Below are 16147 nucleotides of genomic sequence, written 5' to 3' on the forward strand. Positions count from 1 at the left end.
GCTAATACTAGGTGGTATCCATGGGATGGGGTGGAAGCTTACAAATTTATGTTCTGGACATCTAACTGGATGGCAGAGCTGGTGGTAGCACTTCACAGTTGCAGCACATTTAGTGTGCTGGTTATATCAGAGTTTGAGCATGTCCTTAGAGCCAGCTTCAGCCCTGAGGCTGCGTGCCTGTTTCAGCACGGCCAGAGTGCAGAGCCTGATGCCTGGCTGGGGGACAGGCAGACCCAGCCTCCCATTGCTCCCCAGCCTCTGCAGACACATGGTCTGAAAACCTCTGCCAGTGAACATATTGCCTTAAAAATGGCATTTCACTTGCAGCACTGTTACGCGAAGAGCTTGCTTATGTGCTGTCTGCCATGAACTCCACCGAAGGATGATGCTGACCATCTGAGAGAGAAGCAACAAAGCACTGCACACAAGTCTGTAAAGAAAATGTTTTATTTAAAGTGTTAAATACCATCACCAGAATGAGTTCGATTTACATTAGTTGTTGTTTATTACAGGCCTAATCTGCCCTTTTTTTTTGTCCCCCCAACTGTAATTCCTTTTGACTTTTTAAAACGTACTATGTACAAGACAGCAGTGATCACTGGAATAGTGCTATTTACATGACTAAATCATAAGTAAAGTTGCAGACATGTGAAAATAAAAAAAAAAATACATTTTTTTTTTTAAATAAATACTGCATAATGACAAGTATGTACAAACCTTTCATGCGTCATGTCCTTGATTTTAAAATTTGAAATAATTTATATAGGACTATGCATACAAGAATGCATAAGCACATCTCACAGTATGTAATTTTTGTTTAATATCCTAGGGGATACGGTAGACTGCATGTTAGCAGTATTTATTTGCTGATGGTAGACAGGTGTCTAAATTATTTCAATAAATATAATTTTACCAGTCTGTCCATTAACTTAACAATAATCCATTATATAAACTCTGAAGACAAGACACAATCTTGATTTATATGATATTGCACAAAGTAAAAGGCATTTTAAGTGATACTGTTATTACTTTTGCCCTTGTATGAGGCATGCACAATTTCTTAATGGGAAAGTTCAATAGATTTTCAAATAAAATCAGAATAATTCTGTGTGGCCTTACAGGTAAATGTAATGTATATTTCAAAAAAATTATTGCAAGGTTTCAACATTTAACCTTAAATAGTATTAAAGGCATACAAAGACCCAGAAAAAAGAAGGATATTTTGTTATTAAATGTTAGCCAGTTACATTCTCTTTAAATAATGTAATTTAATGAGAAGCTTGAACTTGCAGCACCACCCAACAGTAGTTACTGCCTGCTACAAACACCAGGTTTTTGAAGATCCATTGACTGCAGTGAGGGTTCTGGTAAAAATGTCAAACATCTGTCAGAGTAGTACTGATAAACTTTCTTTAAGGCTATTTTATGAACCAAAGACTGATATTTTCCAGATTGATATTCCCTAATTATGTAATTTGCAACACAAATGTAGTTTGTGAAAATTGAACTTTACAGCAGAACTGCACAAATCAGCAACCTTTGTTGCTTTTGCAATTGCAAAAATGTAGCTATCAATTTGGTTTAGTGCAAATAAAAGTGTTTAAATTTGTTTCCTAAAGATCAACCAGGTACTTCATTTTTCATCTTTTCAAAAACCTTCAAGAAATGATAGTTCAACCTTTGAATGAAAGATGCTGGTGCTGAAAACAAATTTATTGAAGACATCTTACAATGGCCACATGATTCCAGTATTTTCCTGCAGAATTCAATTTGAAGGTGAGAAAAAATGAAAATAAATTACCATGCACTGTACAATAAATTGCAAAAAGTTCAAATATCTTCTTTATCAAATACATGCTGAATTACATTAATGTACTCCCAAGCCATGTTGCAAATCCTTTTCAACATGCTTGAAAAAAAAAAACATTCTTAAACAATATTTTTCTCAAATAATTCAGAAATGCAGAGCAATCTGCAACCCTGAACCAAATGGGGCATAAGAGACTAACAATAAGTCAAAAGGTAGGCATTTTAGAATATGATGATCATCCTGGGAGGTAGAGGGAAAAAAGAGTCAAAGGAAGAAGGGAGACTGGGAGGAGAGATAAGAGAAAGGAGGAGGAAAAAGAAGTATACAATTTGCACATTATGTTGAACTTTACAAGGCTTGTACCTTTTACATTTAAATAAATTTAATATATTACACTTATTTCTTGTCACATAAACAGAATTTTAAATATTTGCTAGAAATTATTTTTTCTTTTTAATATACGTCTGCAAAAATACAGACCATGACTGGTTTAAAGAATGATAAACGTGGTGTGTCTTTGCATCATCCTGTTGCATTCTCTTCCCTTTAAAACCATGCACTAGTGAAATTTATTTTTAAAAATAATATAAATTGTTGAAAATGGCTGATTTTTTCTTTTTTTTTTTTGCAAGTTGCAGCCCCAAGAAAATAATTTAAGTGTTCAGCTAAATCTGTGTCCATGCAAAAAGTTTCTTTAATTTCATACAGTGCAGTATATCCACAGAACTTTATTTTTTAGTCCATCATATCTGGGGTTTCACTGTATCTATAGCTGGAGGTATGAAGCCCACCACTTTTAAGTGTTGAACCTTTTCAGTACAGTTTTCAGATCTCAAGCAACTGTTTCAAACAACAGTCAACTTCTCCAGCATTCTTACATTCTTCTTTTCTTCCAATGTCTGCTAATCCACTCACTTGTAACATGGCTTCATGGGAGAGTAACTCCATTTCTGTGGCATAACCAAGCCTTAGGAGGGGAGGGCGGATAAATAAAGAAATGGGAGCAACAAAACAGATATGCCATTGAAAGGACTTTTGTTGCATGAAACAGATTGATTCTTTTAGTTTAGTCCATGGCTTCAGATTGGACCAAAACTGAGTGTCCCTGAACTCCAAACCTATCAGTTCCTCATGACTTCAGTCTTTCACCTGAGGGCCTTCCATAGGGCACAATGTGTGCAACTTCCTTGAGAACACAGGATCGCTTTGCAGCCCTAGAAACAGGCTCAGAAGACACAACATTAAGCATGCAGTGTTACCAGGGTTTGCGACCTGTAATTTTATTTTTTGTAACGCTGGTTGCTATGACAACAGTTTCACAGCTGCTATGAGCGAGCATACGAAGGTCCTGTTGAACTTTCAAGAGATGATTGGGAAGCTCTTCTAGTGAGAGGAGCTAAAGTTGGGTCTACTAGGGAAGAAGGAGGGAAGAGTTTGAACCACCCAATCACCATGTTGGACAGGTCCAGTTCATCTAAAAGTATCTGTGCCACTCCCATAAAGGATTTGTGGTCCATACGTCCATAGTCTCCCCAAACAATTATCTGTCAGCAAAGGAAACACAAGAAAATAGAAAAAAAATCAGCAAAAATTATGCGAACTTCAGTCTGATTCATTAAATGTCTCTGCTTATTTAACTATAGTAAGGAATGACATATCTGACTTCTGACATAGTTTAGTTCTGTGTACATTAAATCATGATGCAGTCACAGAGATGACCTGGCAGTAACAGAGCAGTTACCCATGACACTAAAGAAAGTCCAGTGAGAGACGGAGCCCATATGTATAGCAGAAGCATAATAATCTACTTTTGCTCAGTACTTTCTACTCACATCAGCAGTTATTCCTGTAGGATTTATCTGCTCAACAAGTATTTGAAATAGCAGAACTTGCCAAATGAATAATGAAAAGAAGTTCGAAATTCAGTCAGTGAAAACTGTGCAGGTAATGTTTTCAGATTCAGAAGAATATTGATGTAAATTACCTGTAAAACTTTTCCTTGGGGACTTTCTTCAAATGATAGAAGTTGCTGATAAAGTGGTTCCAGCGTTTTTCTTGCTACCTTTGTTTTCTTTTTGGCTATGCAGACTCCATTTTCTAATAGATACACCTTTACATATGGTGCTTAGGAGAAAGAAAATAAAGAACGACAATTAAAGAAGTGGAGATCTTTTTGCATAACAGATGCACTGTTCTATCACCATATGATAAAAGTTGTCTTTTACAGAATATGTAACTTATGCAAACAAATCTTCACAAGCAATGTTAACACTTATCCACATGCTAATCCATGCATTTTCTTTACTTTTCTACCTGGTACAATTTTTTCTTTACATCTTTTTGTATCTCTCTTATCATAAAACAATTCAGATTCTGACCTGGAAAAAAAAATCACATATTCCTATATATAGTATCCCTATACTGTACAGTATGCAAAATAGGCCTGTTTGTTAAGTAAATGAATGACTTGCATTGACTTTGGTGAGATTTGGATCAATGCTCCAAATTGTTAATAATTTTAAATGATCCACAAGGTGAAAATGAGTGAAAAAAAGACTCTGACACAATTTCTATTTTAGCAGAAGAGCTTGCTAAAAATATGATTATATTGTCCTTTTCACATAGTGTTACAGGACATCAGATTATAAAATAAGGAGTAAGTATCAAATACTGGTCTACTTTTCTAGTAGGTAGCTATTCCACAGCTCTTGTTGATTCCCTCTTCATCCCTAGAGATCTTATGTACCTCTTCATTACATACCTTACTTTCTATGCCATAACCAAGGATGCATTTGCTATTACTAAAATACTTCTGAGTCTTCTCATAGCCCAGATACCAGTCTGATTTTCTTTCCTCTTGAAGTAGTGTTGGTTTTTTTGTATGTCATTGCAATACATTATGCATTTCTGTTTACAATACTGTAATCTGCTAAGTGAATTTGCAAGGAGTTTACCTTGAACAGTAAAGCCCCAGAAACTGGGGCTTAGTTGGATTACGCTGTTGCGATTTTTCTTCCTTACCTGGCAGTGTCTTTGAACCTGGTTTTACAACAAGGCCACGGGCTCGGATTATTTCTACTTCCAGTTGTCCCTTCTTGTCCATCATTCCCACCTGGATATCTCCTAGACAACAAAGAGAAATCCTGGCATTGTAATTCAGAAATACCTAAATAAATTAAAAACTATGGGAATTTCTAAGATGAATATTTAATGGCTTGTATAATCTGCAACCCACCAATAAGTATGATCTGGATTTTAACATACTAGATAATTTAATATTTATCCTCTTTGCTGCTATTTACATTAGTAAACAGTTAAAAAACCCTGCAATAACAAACATCTTGTCTCCCATTTCCCATGCCCCTATCACTTCAAATTATTATTTTTTTTGTCTTAACCATTTCAGATTAAAAAGGTAGCGAAGGAATTAGTATAAAGCAGCTCTGTAAAAATGCCTGAAATCTCTTCACCATGCCTCTAGTTTAAGACAAGGTATTAAAAGATCACTTGTGAATATGAAAGTCTGTGAGCACAATAACAACAAATACTGTACACCTAGATTCCCCTTTTTATTCAATACTATCAAGTGATTCAGAGAAGGGATGGGTCTCATTAGACACATTTTAAAGATGGAAAACTGAAGAGATAAAATACTGAACTTTTCAAAGCCCCTTTCAGTGCCTTAATAAGCATCCAGAATTACATTCAGCTTTGACTGAGGTTATAGTTTTGGTCTTAACTGAGATGTTCAAAACCACAGGGGAAATCCATATATAACGACTTGGAACCTAGATAATCTCTTATGTTCTAATTACCAGACCCAGTAAGTTGTATCCTACCTATAGGACATAAATGCTTACCCATTGACGGTGTTGCCAAAGTCTGTCGTCCTACAAGCTGGGCAGGACCAAGTCCATCCAGAAAATCACTGAACTGGCTGTCTGCAGCCAACCTCACACCAGGGAAGATCAAACTAAAAAAAAAAAAAGCAGCAAAAAAAAATATACTTGTATTTATCCTTTTTTCTTTCCTAGTTGATTTGTACTTGGTTTTGGTACTACAGCTCACAAGGCACTTACACTGACAAGATTACACACAATTACTGTAATTTTCAGAACTTCACAATGTTTAACAACCTCCAGCATAAATGATCAGGTGAAGGAAGCACTAATCCTCACTGTACCTAATTTCCATGTTAATATTTTTCCCTCATGGTCTCTTTTCCCAATATATTAAAGACCATTATTAATTATCATAGTATTGAGACCAGTTCAGTAGGATACTAACACATACCCTTGCCAGTAATTTAGTTACATGAAGGTAAAATTGCTCGTGTTTCTCAGTCAATGTGAACTCAATGGCTGAATGTCAAATGCATCCAGCAAAATTATTACATTAGACTGAATACTGGTCATTATTTTTTAAAATCACCTTTTAAAATCATCATTCATTACAAACATTTTGTTAAAAATGCCTTTGAAAATGACATCCACTCAATAATGGAACTGAAATCCATTGTGGCAAATTACTAAAGTAACTTAAAATTCACATTCTTGCCATAAATTATCTGTGATGCATTACAAGGCAATGAGAACTAATGAGATTTGTAATGACCAACCATAAATACATGACCATCTCAAGTGCATATAGTGCACCAAATTGGATGTAGAAGATATACATAGATCATCTAGTGTAGGTGGTGTATCACCCAGTACAGTTATATCATCCAGTGCTATGAATATCACTAATAAATCTATCCACAATAAGATTTTTTGGTGCAATGTCTTGGACGTACCACTCAGAAGTCTTTAACTTGGGCTTTTATGAAAAGCATGATACATGACAGCCTCATACTTCTGCCCAGATCATTTCTTCAGGATTAATTAGTAGAATCTTTGAAAAACTCTTGAGCCCAGTGAATGACACCTGGAAATGGTCTGGAAATGCTTTGCTCTGCAAAGCACAGACATGTGCATGGAGTTTTCAGAAAAGATCCTGTCCTTTTCTGTCTTTTATCCAGTGCACTGCACCTGCTTCCCCTCCTGCCCACAATATGCTGATGCTCTGACCCACTACGTGCCTTTCTCATGGGGCAATCCTCATCCTTCCTTCACCAAGGGGAGACTCTTTTGGTCACAGGGAAAGACTTAGGCTTGGTCCATCAATGACAGTAGCTTATGAAGGGAATTCTGACTGAAGAGGACCTGCAGGTCTCACTGCACTTTTGTCTAACTGCCAGTTTCATGCAGAAACATCAGGTAACCACGGTTACAACTGCTGCTTACTTTCCCTCAGAGCTGTAGCTGTTCATGCTCCCATCCGTTGACTCCCGGCTGGCCTGACGGGTCATCCAGTTCCTCATCTCCACAGCCAGCCCTGTCTCAGTGCTCCTTTGGACCGTGCTCCGCAGCTTCTTGCCCCCTGCTTCTGCAGAGACAGAAGAGAAGCCCCCACTGCACCACGCTGTCACAGCTGGGCAGCCCTGTGGAGCCCCACTGCGGGGGGCACACCACCACTCCATGTGGCAGAAACACTCGAAGCCAGAAATTAATGACCTGTACCAGAACTTCAATTTTAAAATTACCATTTTTTTAATAATAGGCAAGCAGCACTGTAAATCCCTTTTTCAGGACCTTAGTTGTGTCACCACCTGCATCCCAAGGGCAGACAGCATACACACAACAGAAGTCTGCCCACAGAGGTAACCAGATTTACACTATCCATAGTCTAGTGTGTTTAAAATGTTTTCTCTGGATGAACACATCCCTCTTAGGAGTTTAATTAAAGTGTCAACATTATGTCGAAACCTGCAGTGTCTGAGGAATGTTCTAATTCAGATGAATTATTTGATTTAAAAACACTTGGTCGCTACCTGCTAAATCAAGTTACAGATATCCATTAGTGAGGATAGTAAACAACAAATCAAGAATCTTCTCACGCTTTCTTCTCTACTCACACTCTTATTTAACTAATTGCTTTAACTGTCTATCTAAAAAATACAGTATTGACTCTTATGCACAATATGAAACTTTATTACCACCTCCAAGAGTAAAAATTCTTGTATCTGCTTGCAGGGTTTAATTTTAGCTGTAAAAACAGCAAAGTGACAGATGCCTGGGTATAAGGCAAGGAAAAAAATACTCAATACAGTAGGATTTCAGTGTTTGATGAAGAACTCAGTTGGAAGATATATTGAAAGCATCACCAAAAAAATCCACCCCAAAAAGTAAACAGATAAATGACTAGGAATAAAGCTTCAGTTGTTCTTTCATTAATAAGACAGACACTCCATACGATTTCTGATTTTAAATGCTGTTCCTTGCAATGGCTCAAGGAATTCCAATTTCTTTTATTTGTTCAATATCCCCGACAGTGATTTGTGACATACTGATATTACAGAAGAGCAATAACTCTAAATGTACATGACATCGAATAATAACAAAATTCTTAAATCTTGATGCAATGAGGGTAGAGTAGTATCCAAGAGCCTAGGATACCTAGGGACTCGCTGGCATCTGCAGTTGTTAGTAGCCTCTGCTGCCCTTTCCACCCTCTCTGTCTCTTCATGTACCAGAGGTCTGAAGAACTGCTGGACCTGTGGGGTTGGTGAAGCTCTAGGGATTTGATAAAGCAAATAAGCAAGGGAGGGGATTGTCCTGGGATAAGCACTCCCACACCCCAAGGAGCACATGTGAGCACAAGGGCTGGCTTAGTGTAAGAAGACCTGCACTCTCAGACAGGGAACAGGAGAAGTACCATTGATGTCCACACTCAGTGTCCCTCTGTCCTGCAGGCTGCAGTGTCAACTGAAGCATCCCAGGCCCTCCAGTCAGAAGGGATGTTAGGTCAGATAAAGAACATGGGAATTTTAGTGCAGTAGGAAATAGACATCGAAACCAACTCGAAACCCACTGGCCCCTTGTCAAGAAAGATTAATAACTTTGCTATATTCAGCAGTAGTGAATTTCTACATTTCTACAGAAGTATCATGAGTGGTTCAAATCATATTGCTTATTACAAGCCTTCTACGCATTCCTTAAAATCATTAACTTTTCATCAGTATGCAAAAATAAGTGAAGTAATAATTTTCCTCTAGAACTTCAACTACCCACATGAATTTAGTATCCGAGTGAAATAATTTTTTTACTACATCAAATCTGCTTCTGAAAATGCTCATCAATATCTGGTGCAATAAATAAAAATAAAAAAGACACAAGGCTAACATGACATATAAAAAATGAAGGCTGAAGTCAATAATTGCATTTCTGTTTGGTTGTACTGTTCCAAGCATCTGCTGGTTTCATTATTTATATTAAATTAATGAAAGCTGGCAGCTGACTTCCAGTAAGATCCAGAGTTGTTCTAAAATCCAATCACTCATATCAAACAAATATTTCCACACAACTGCCAGGAGAAAAATGTGCTATAGTTTTGTAGAAAAGGTACACTGTGCCATAGTTACATGCGAAAGGAACGCAACTCCTGAAGCCCCATTTTCATTCAGGGATACTACTTTTCCATTGTAAGAGCTCTTTTGAATAGTAAGTACTCATTTTCATGCAGTGTTGTTGGATGGTGGTCATTCTCCATTCGCTGTTGCAAACGCGAATTCTCTCATACAAATCTAACATCTCCATCTAACATCTCCATCTTGCGTGATTCTTCACTCTCTTCCTATCAGACCATTCAAAGTTTTGGAGGTTTGGGATAACTGTGTTTGAATATATGATATGTGAAGGAGTATACAGTAACTTTTACTAATTAATAAGGTGGATTTTTTTTCTGAATTAGAGTTCTAAGTCTGTATGCCTTTACTGTGCCAGAACATTCACAGAAAAAAAAATCAACACATCCATTGCACATATATTTACTGTGAAATCAAGGCAGAACTGGTGCAATTGCCATTCAAGTCTTCAGAGAGGCATGTATGTGCACTCTTAGCTTCTCTCTGAATCTTATTTTTAAGCACTACTTTTCCACATTCATTTTAACTGAAGTAAGTGTGCTGGTTCACATGAAGACAAGGACAGCTGAGAAAATATAACTTTGCTATAGCACTCAGAGTATATCCAACTTTTGTATAAGGATAGGTGGTAAACTAATTATTTTGACCTTAACATTGAATTTAAGGAGGGTTGAGAGGATGTTACATGAATAACTATTTTCCAGTTTTCAACAAAAACAAGCAGAGCTCTCCTATGGTCTCAAAAGAGAAAGATCTGACTTTTCAACAATAAGGCTCCTAATAATGATATTGAGGCTTCTTGAAATAAGAATTGAAGTTTTTAACAGCAAAATGGCAATTCTGAATAGAAATACAGAAGACCCAGATCACAGGCATGACTTCTGAGCCACTGCCTCAGAGATGAATATTATTTCAGATTAAACTTGGCTAAACTAGTATGTAAGAATACACATGAGAAGCACCTGCAATTGATTGCTCACAATACTAGAAATACACTGGTCCCTAGAAAAATGTAATAAACTAAAAATGATCCCACAATTTCTCAAACAATTTAAAAGCAAAGAAAGTATTTACGTAATCCATAATTTGTGTTTCATAAATTCAGCATTAAAATACTTTAAAAGTTGAAAGAAGCAATGAAAATGAAAAGTAGTTAAAGAAATGGCCTTTGGTGCCATTCTTCCAAGCTGTGGCTGGTAGATCTGATTGAAGTTCTTACCACTCTAGTAAATCCAAACTGTTTTCCCCAATTCATGCCTGGAAATTAAAACTTTCTCTGTTGTATTAATCCAACTACTTGTGTGGCTGCATTCTGTACTGGACCCAGCCCAAAAGGAACAAACCAACAACATGTTTTAAAGTTGTTCTTTTTCTTTTAAGACAGATCATTTCCCAAAACATTTGTGAAAACAAACATACCATTGAATGAACCCAACTGAGGTGATGCTAGTCTCTAGCTAGATTAATAATTTGGGAATGCATCTGACACTAACACAGAAGTAGACATGTAACTAGTGCCAATCTAAAAGTGGGAGTTGGTTTTATAACATATACACTTATAACATTATAACATTACTTATAACTTTATAGCATTACAAATAGATATACTCACTGATAAAAAAAAAACACACACTCACCTCATGCACACAGATTTTAATCCTACCAAAAGAAAGGATGTGGAAACAAGAGAGTTTAATAGGGTACTTTATTGCTAAGTACATCTCTGTCCACCTACACCAAAAATAATTTTATTCACAATTTGCTAAACTCTAATAAAGAACACTAAAAATGTTCTTCAAATTAGTATAATCTAATTGCCCTAGAAAGAAGAAATTTCTCTCAAATTGCCATTATAAAATATGGAACATATTATCTGAAAAACACTAGTTCAGACTCTTGCAGCCATATTGTAAGGAGTGGAATAAATTACCAGAAACAATTGCTCTGGCATTTATGAAAGCACATTCATTCTTACAGTTAATCACGCTGGTAATTTAACTATTGTGGTTACTGCAAATAGACTCCACAGGCCACATTTTCTAAATCACACATGGAATTGTTTGTTCCCACAACTTGGACTGCAAATCGCTTGCAAATTAAGGGTGCAAAACTACTGATACGGTCTCCAATATCAGATGAGGACAAGTCGAAAACTGCAGTGAATGCAACGGATTACCTTCCGTGACCTGGCATCTAGCCAGTTGAAATCTGACTCCAGTGGGGAAAGCAGAAGCTCTCAGCTTGCTCTCAGCAACAGCTTCCAACAACTGCTAGCCCCAAGCACAGAGCCCTGAGAGAGGACATCACTGGTGCAGGCGGAGGCAGGCTGGCTATGCCAGTCCCCAGATGGTACGTGATCTCAGTAGGACCTGTATCGAGTACAGAGCAGCTGTGGCTTCAGAAACACATGCAAGTGCTTGAGGTGCCTCTTCTTTGCTCTCCCCACCTCACCAGAAAGGCTGCATAAAAACTGCTTCAGTATTTTCATTTGAACTCGTGTGTTAGACCCACAAAGAGAATAAGCTGCTTTTAAGTGACCATTTTTCAAAAGTAAAGCTCTTCCTGTTAAGAACAGGCATCAGAGGCATTCTAAGAATATTTGATCCTAGCTAAGAAAAGGGGGAAAATGGTAGGATCAAACACCCTTGCAGTTGCATAACTCTGGGTCCAGAACAGCCCATGTTTTGGCCACAATGAACGAGCGTTTAGTTCTTGTTGAAGCACTGCAGAGTTGGTTTTCACTTGTGTCACCCACAGACCCCAAGCAGCAGACAGGGATTAGGATCTACTAATGTAAGCAGGCTTTGGGAAACCCAGAAGATTTCACTGTCACCTCAGTTTGAGTCCATTGCACTGATTCTCAGAGGCCAGTGCTAACACCTAGCTTGTGAAGAAGTACTGTTACAGTCCTTCTGATGAAAGTTTTTACAGTGTATGCTGTCAGCATTTATGAAGCCCAAAGAACATTTGCAGGGCTGGGGAGAAACTGTAACTGGGGGCCTTCCCTTACTTTGCAGTTGTAATGTAGGAAGGGAATGCTCCCATGAATACTGGAGCATAAAACACTGAGAAATTCCGACTTGGATGGGAATGGCCTGCCCAGATAGCTCACAAGCAGAGCTGCCTTCTGTAGGGAAGCTCTTCATTACAGGAGCAGCCAGGTTTCAAAGTCTGTGAGAGTCTGAAATGACAGCCCCAGTTTATACCACAGATTTTTATTTTTTTGGGGAGGGTCTCACCACTTTGTCATTGTAAGCCAAGAAATACTTCTTCACTCTTGCCCTGTGCCTTTGTGTTTCCTGCTCTCTCTTTCCTCTGGTCATACTGAAAGCATGGTTAATTAAGATTAAGGTTAATTAGGACAACACCTAAGAAAAAGTGAATGAAAGAGAGAAGTGAATGAAATAACTGCAAAACTGTTGTTTCAGCTTCTGGTCAAAGGCTGGTATAGAAGCTTTCAGGTCCCATTCTTGAATTACCATGTGGAAGTCCCAAAAGGCAGCCACTGTGAATCTCAGTTGTTACAGAGATAGAAAGCTATGGCCATATTGTAGCATCCTTTGTCTACATTTCATTTCCTTGTTATGGCAAGTCTGGTAACACATCCAATCTGGAAAAGATCCCTGTGGCTTCTTGTTGTGAAGTCAGTTTACCACACATCACTCCCAAGTAATGTTGTGGTTTAGGGCAGGCACCTGTTCCTCATTCTTTTTGATGGGTTTAAAGCTGTATTCTACCACTTTAATTTCACTGCTGTGCTGATGTCCATTTTTCAGTCCTGCTGACCCTTCAGCAAATTCTTAAGAACATCAGACAATAGAAACTGCTTTTGTCTGTGTGGGGCATCCATCAGCATAAGCTCATCAACACTGGTGGTCCCAGAACTTTTCAAACCATTTTTACAAGACTGAAGTGTTAACAAAGAGCTGGTTTTCTGCATACATGAGAATTACTTAATGTTCCTAAAAATCCCATATCCCCTGTATTATTATTCAGAATCACTAAACATGCTAGACATGAAAAAGACAAGTAGCCATCTCTGGCAGCTTAGAGCTTGTTTTCAGTATCTGCGCTACATACCATTCCCTGGAATTCCAATTAAGTATATACAGAACCACAGCACAGAGGTTTGCTGCTTGACCATTCAATTGACAAAGAATTTATCCCTCGTAACAGACAGCCAACAGACCGGGAGCTATCTCAGGGAATCAACACTAAATAACTGCACCATTAAGGAGAGGTGTTGGTATGGGATTTCCACTTCTCTTTTGGCTACTTAGATCTCAGTATAGAACAACAAACTGGCCGTGCAGATCTGATTGGATCCTTTGTTTTACAGGTGTTGATTATAATTCTTGATTGTAATATACACTGAGAAAACCACCAACAAGGAGGGATTGGTGGGGAATATGAAGCTCAAGGGCAGCCTTGGCTGCAGTGACCATGAAATGGCAGAATTTGAGATTCTTTGGCAGTGAGGAGGACACACAGCAAGCCTGCCACTCTAGACTTCAGGAAAGCAGACTTTGGCCTCTTCAGGGATCTGCTTGGTAGAGTACCATGGGATAAAGTTCTGGAGCGAAAGGAAGGCCAAGAAAACTGGTTAATATTCAAGGATCACCTCCTCCAAACTCAGGAGCAATGCATCCTGACAAAGAGGAACCATAAGGCCTGTGTGGTTGAGTAAGGAGCTCCAGGACAAATGCAAACACAGAAAGGAATCTTACAGAGGGTGGAAGCAAGGACTGGTAGCCTGGGAGGAATACACAGAAATTGACTGAGCAGCCAGGGATCAGATTAGGAAGGCTAAAGCCCTGACAGAATTAAGTTTGTCCATAGATGTCAAGGGCAATAACAAAAGCTTGTATAGGTATCTCAATGAAAAAAACAAAGACTAGGGAAGACTGGGACCTCTCTGGAAGGAAACAGGAGACCTGGCTACCTGGGATATGGAGAAGGCTGAGACTTTTTTATCTCAGTCTTCACTGACAAGTGCTCCAGCCACACCACCCAAGTGGCAGAAGGCAAAGGTAGGGACTGGGATAATGAACTGCTCACTGTAGGAGAAGATCAGGTCTGAGAACATCTAAGGAGCCTGAAAGCGCACAGGTCCACGGGACCTGATGACATGCATCCATGGGTCCTGAGGCAACTGGCGGACAAAGTGGCTAAGCGACCATCTATCATATTTGAGAAGTTGTGGCAGTCTGGTGAAGTTCCTGTTGGGTGGAAAAGGGGAAACATAAGCCCCATTTTTAAGAAGGGAAAAATAGGAAAACCTGGGAAACTACAGGGCAGTCAGATTCACCTTTGTGCCCTGTGAGATCATGGAACAGATCTTCCCAGAAACTATGCTAAGTCACATGGAAAATAAGGAGATGATTAGCAACAGTTAACGTGGCTTCACTAAGGGCAAATTGTGCCTGACAAATTTGGTGGCCTCCTATGACAGGGTTACAGCAATGATGGGTAAGGAAAGAGCAATTGACGTCATCTACCTGGACTTGTACAAGGAATTTGACAGTGTCTTGCTCAACATCTTTGTCTCTAAACTGGAGAGTCATGGATTTTGGATTTAACGGATCACTTGCTGGATTAGGAACTGGCTGGATGGTTGCGTTCAGAGAGTTCCAGTCAATGGCCTTATATCCAAGTGGAGACCAGTAACAAATGGTGCTCCTCAGGGGCTGCTACTGAGACCAGTGCTGTTTAACATCTTTGTCAGTGACATGGACAGTGAGATTGAGTGCACCCTCAGCAAGTCTGCTGATGACACCATGCCATGTGGTGCAGTTGACACACTGGAGGAAGGGATTCCATCCAGAGGGACCTTGACAGGCTCAAGAGGTGGGCCAGCGCAAACTTCATGAAGTTTAACATGGCCAAATGCAAAGTCCTATACCTGGGTCAGGGCAATTCCAAGCACAAATACAGGGTGGGGGAGAATGGACTGAGAGCAGCCCTGAGGAGAAGGATTTGGGGGTGCTGGTTGATGAGAAGCCAAACATAACCTGGCAGCGTGCACTCACATCCAAGAGCCAACCATACCCTGGGCTGCATCAAAAGAGGTGTGACCAGCAGGTCAAAGAAGGTGATTCTGCCCTTCTACTCTGCTCTGGTGAGACCCCACCTGCAATACGGTGTTCATCTCTGGATATAAAAAAAGTTTAGTTCTGATGCGATATGAAAACAGCAGACCTCAACTGCAGAAGACGTTATCCTAATTACTTTCATTTACAAATGCGCAACTCCTGACAGTGTGATGTGAATCAGGAACAAAACTGCACACAGCCACTCAGGCTTTTCCAGGACTTCTGAAGTCTGTTTCTGTTACTGATAAGACCATTGGTTTTCTAAGTGTGGTCAGAGGATGCACCTGCCAAAAACTTCATATGATTGCTGTAAAACTGAACACAGAGATACGACAATGAAGAATCACGTGGCTTTGCAGCCCACAGCTCTATGTCCCAGGTATCAAGTGACCTGATTGAACAGTTTTTCAGGAACCCTTATTTAGAGCAGTTATGATGTCCAGACAGGTAGATGTTCTAATCATTCAAACATAATAGGTCTGGTTTTGTATATACTTTGGGCATGTGTCAGAACAGAATGGTAGCACTTCATATCCACTTTGCACATCCTGGACAACAATCTACATGACTACAAAAAATGCAAAGCAGTGGGAAATCAGTCCCATCCTCAAGCTGTTGAAAACCTGAAAAAATAGAACAAGTAGTTCTGTGGCATCACATGCTAATTTCATATACCGTTTACATGCGAAATTACTAAATAGGCGAACATCTCCACCACAAGAGATCTTTAAATCCAGTCTTTGATTTTGTCAATGACAAAAGATCACTATCTTAAGTAAA

General features: G+C 38.9%; 1 protein-coding gene across 50 annotated transcripts in view; it reads right to left on the bottom strand.

The window, feature by feature from the left end:
• Positions 1–431: 431 nt before the first annotated feature.
• RIMS2 (regulating synaptic membrane exocytosis 2) overlaps positions 432–16147 on the bottom strand; it is a 455883-nt gene continuing 440167 nt past the window's right edge. For all 50 annotated transcript variants that reach the window (XM_062627211.1, XM_062627202.1, XM_062627203.1 and 47 more), the window contains 5 exons: positions 7096–7237; positions 5671–5783; positions 4832–4933; positions 3795–3934; positions 432–3354 (listed from right to left, as the gene is read on the bottom strand). In XM_062627211.1, coding sequence (XP_062483195.1) covers positions 3136–3354; positions 3795–3934; positions 4832–4933; positions 5671–5783; positions 7096–7237 — 716 coding nt within the window. In that variant the 3' untranslated portion in view covers positions 432–3135. The remainder of the gene's footprint in view (positions 3355–3794; positions 3935–4831; positions 4934–5670; positions 5784–7095; positions 7238–16147) is intronic.

This window comes from Pezoporus occidentalis, unplaced genomic scaffold, assembly GCF_034315485.1.
Source record: "Pezoporus occidentalis ecotype Australia unplaced genomic scaffold, CSIRO_AGI_Poc_V1 ctg3, whole genome shotgun sequence".
NCBI lineage: Eukaryota > Metazoa > Chordata > Aves > Psittaciformes > Psittacidae > Pezoporus > Pezoporus occidentalis.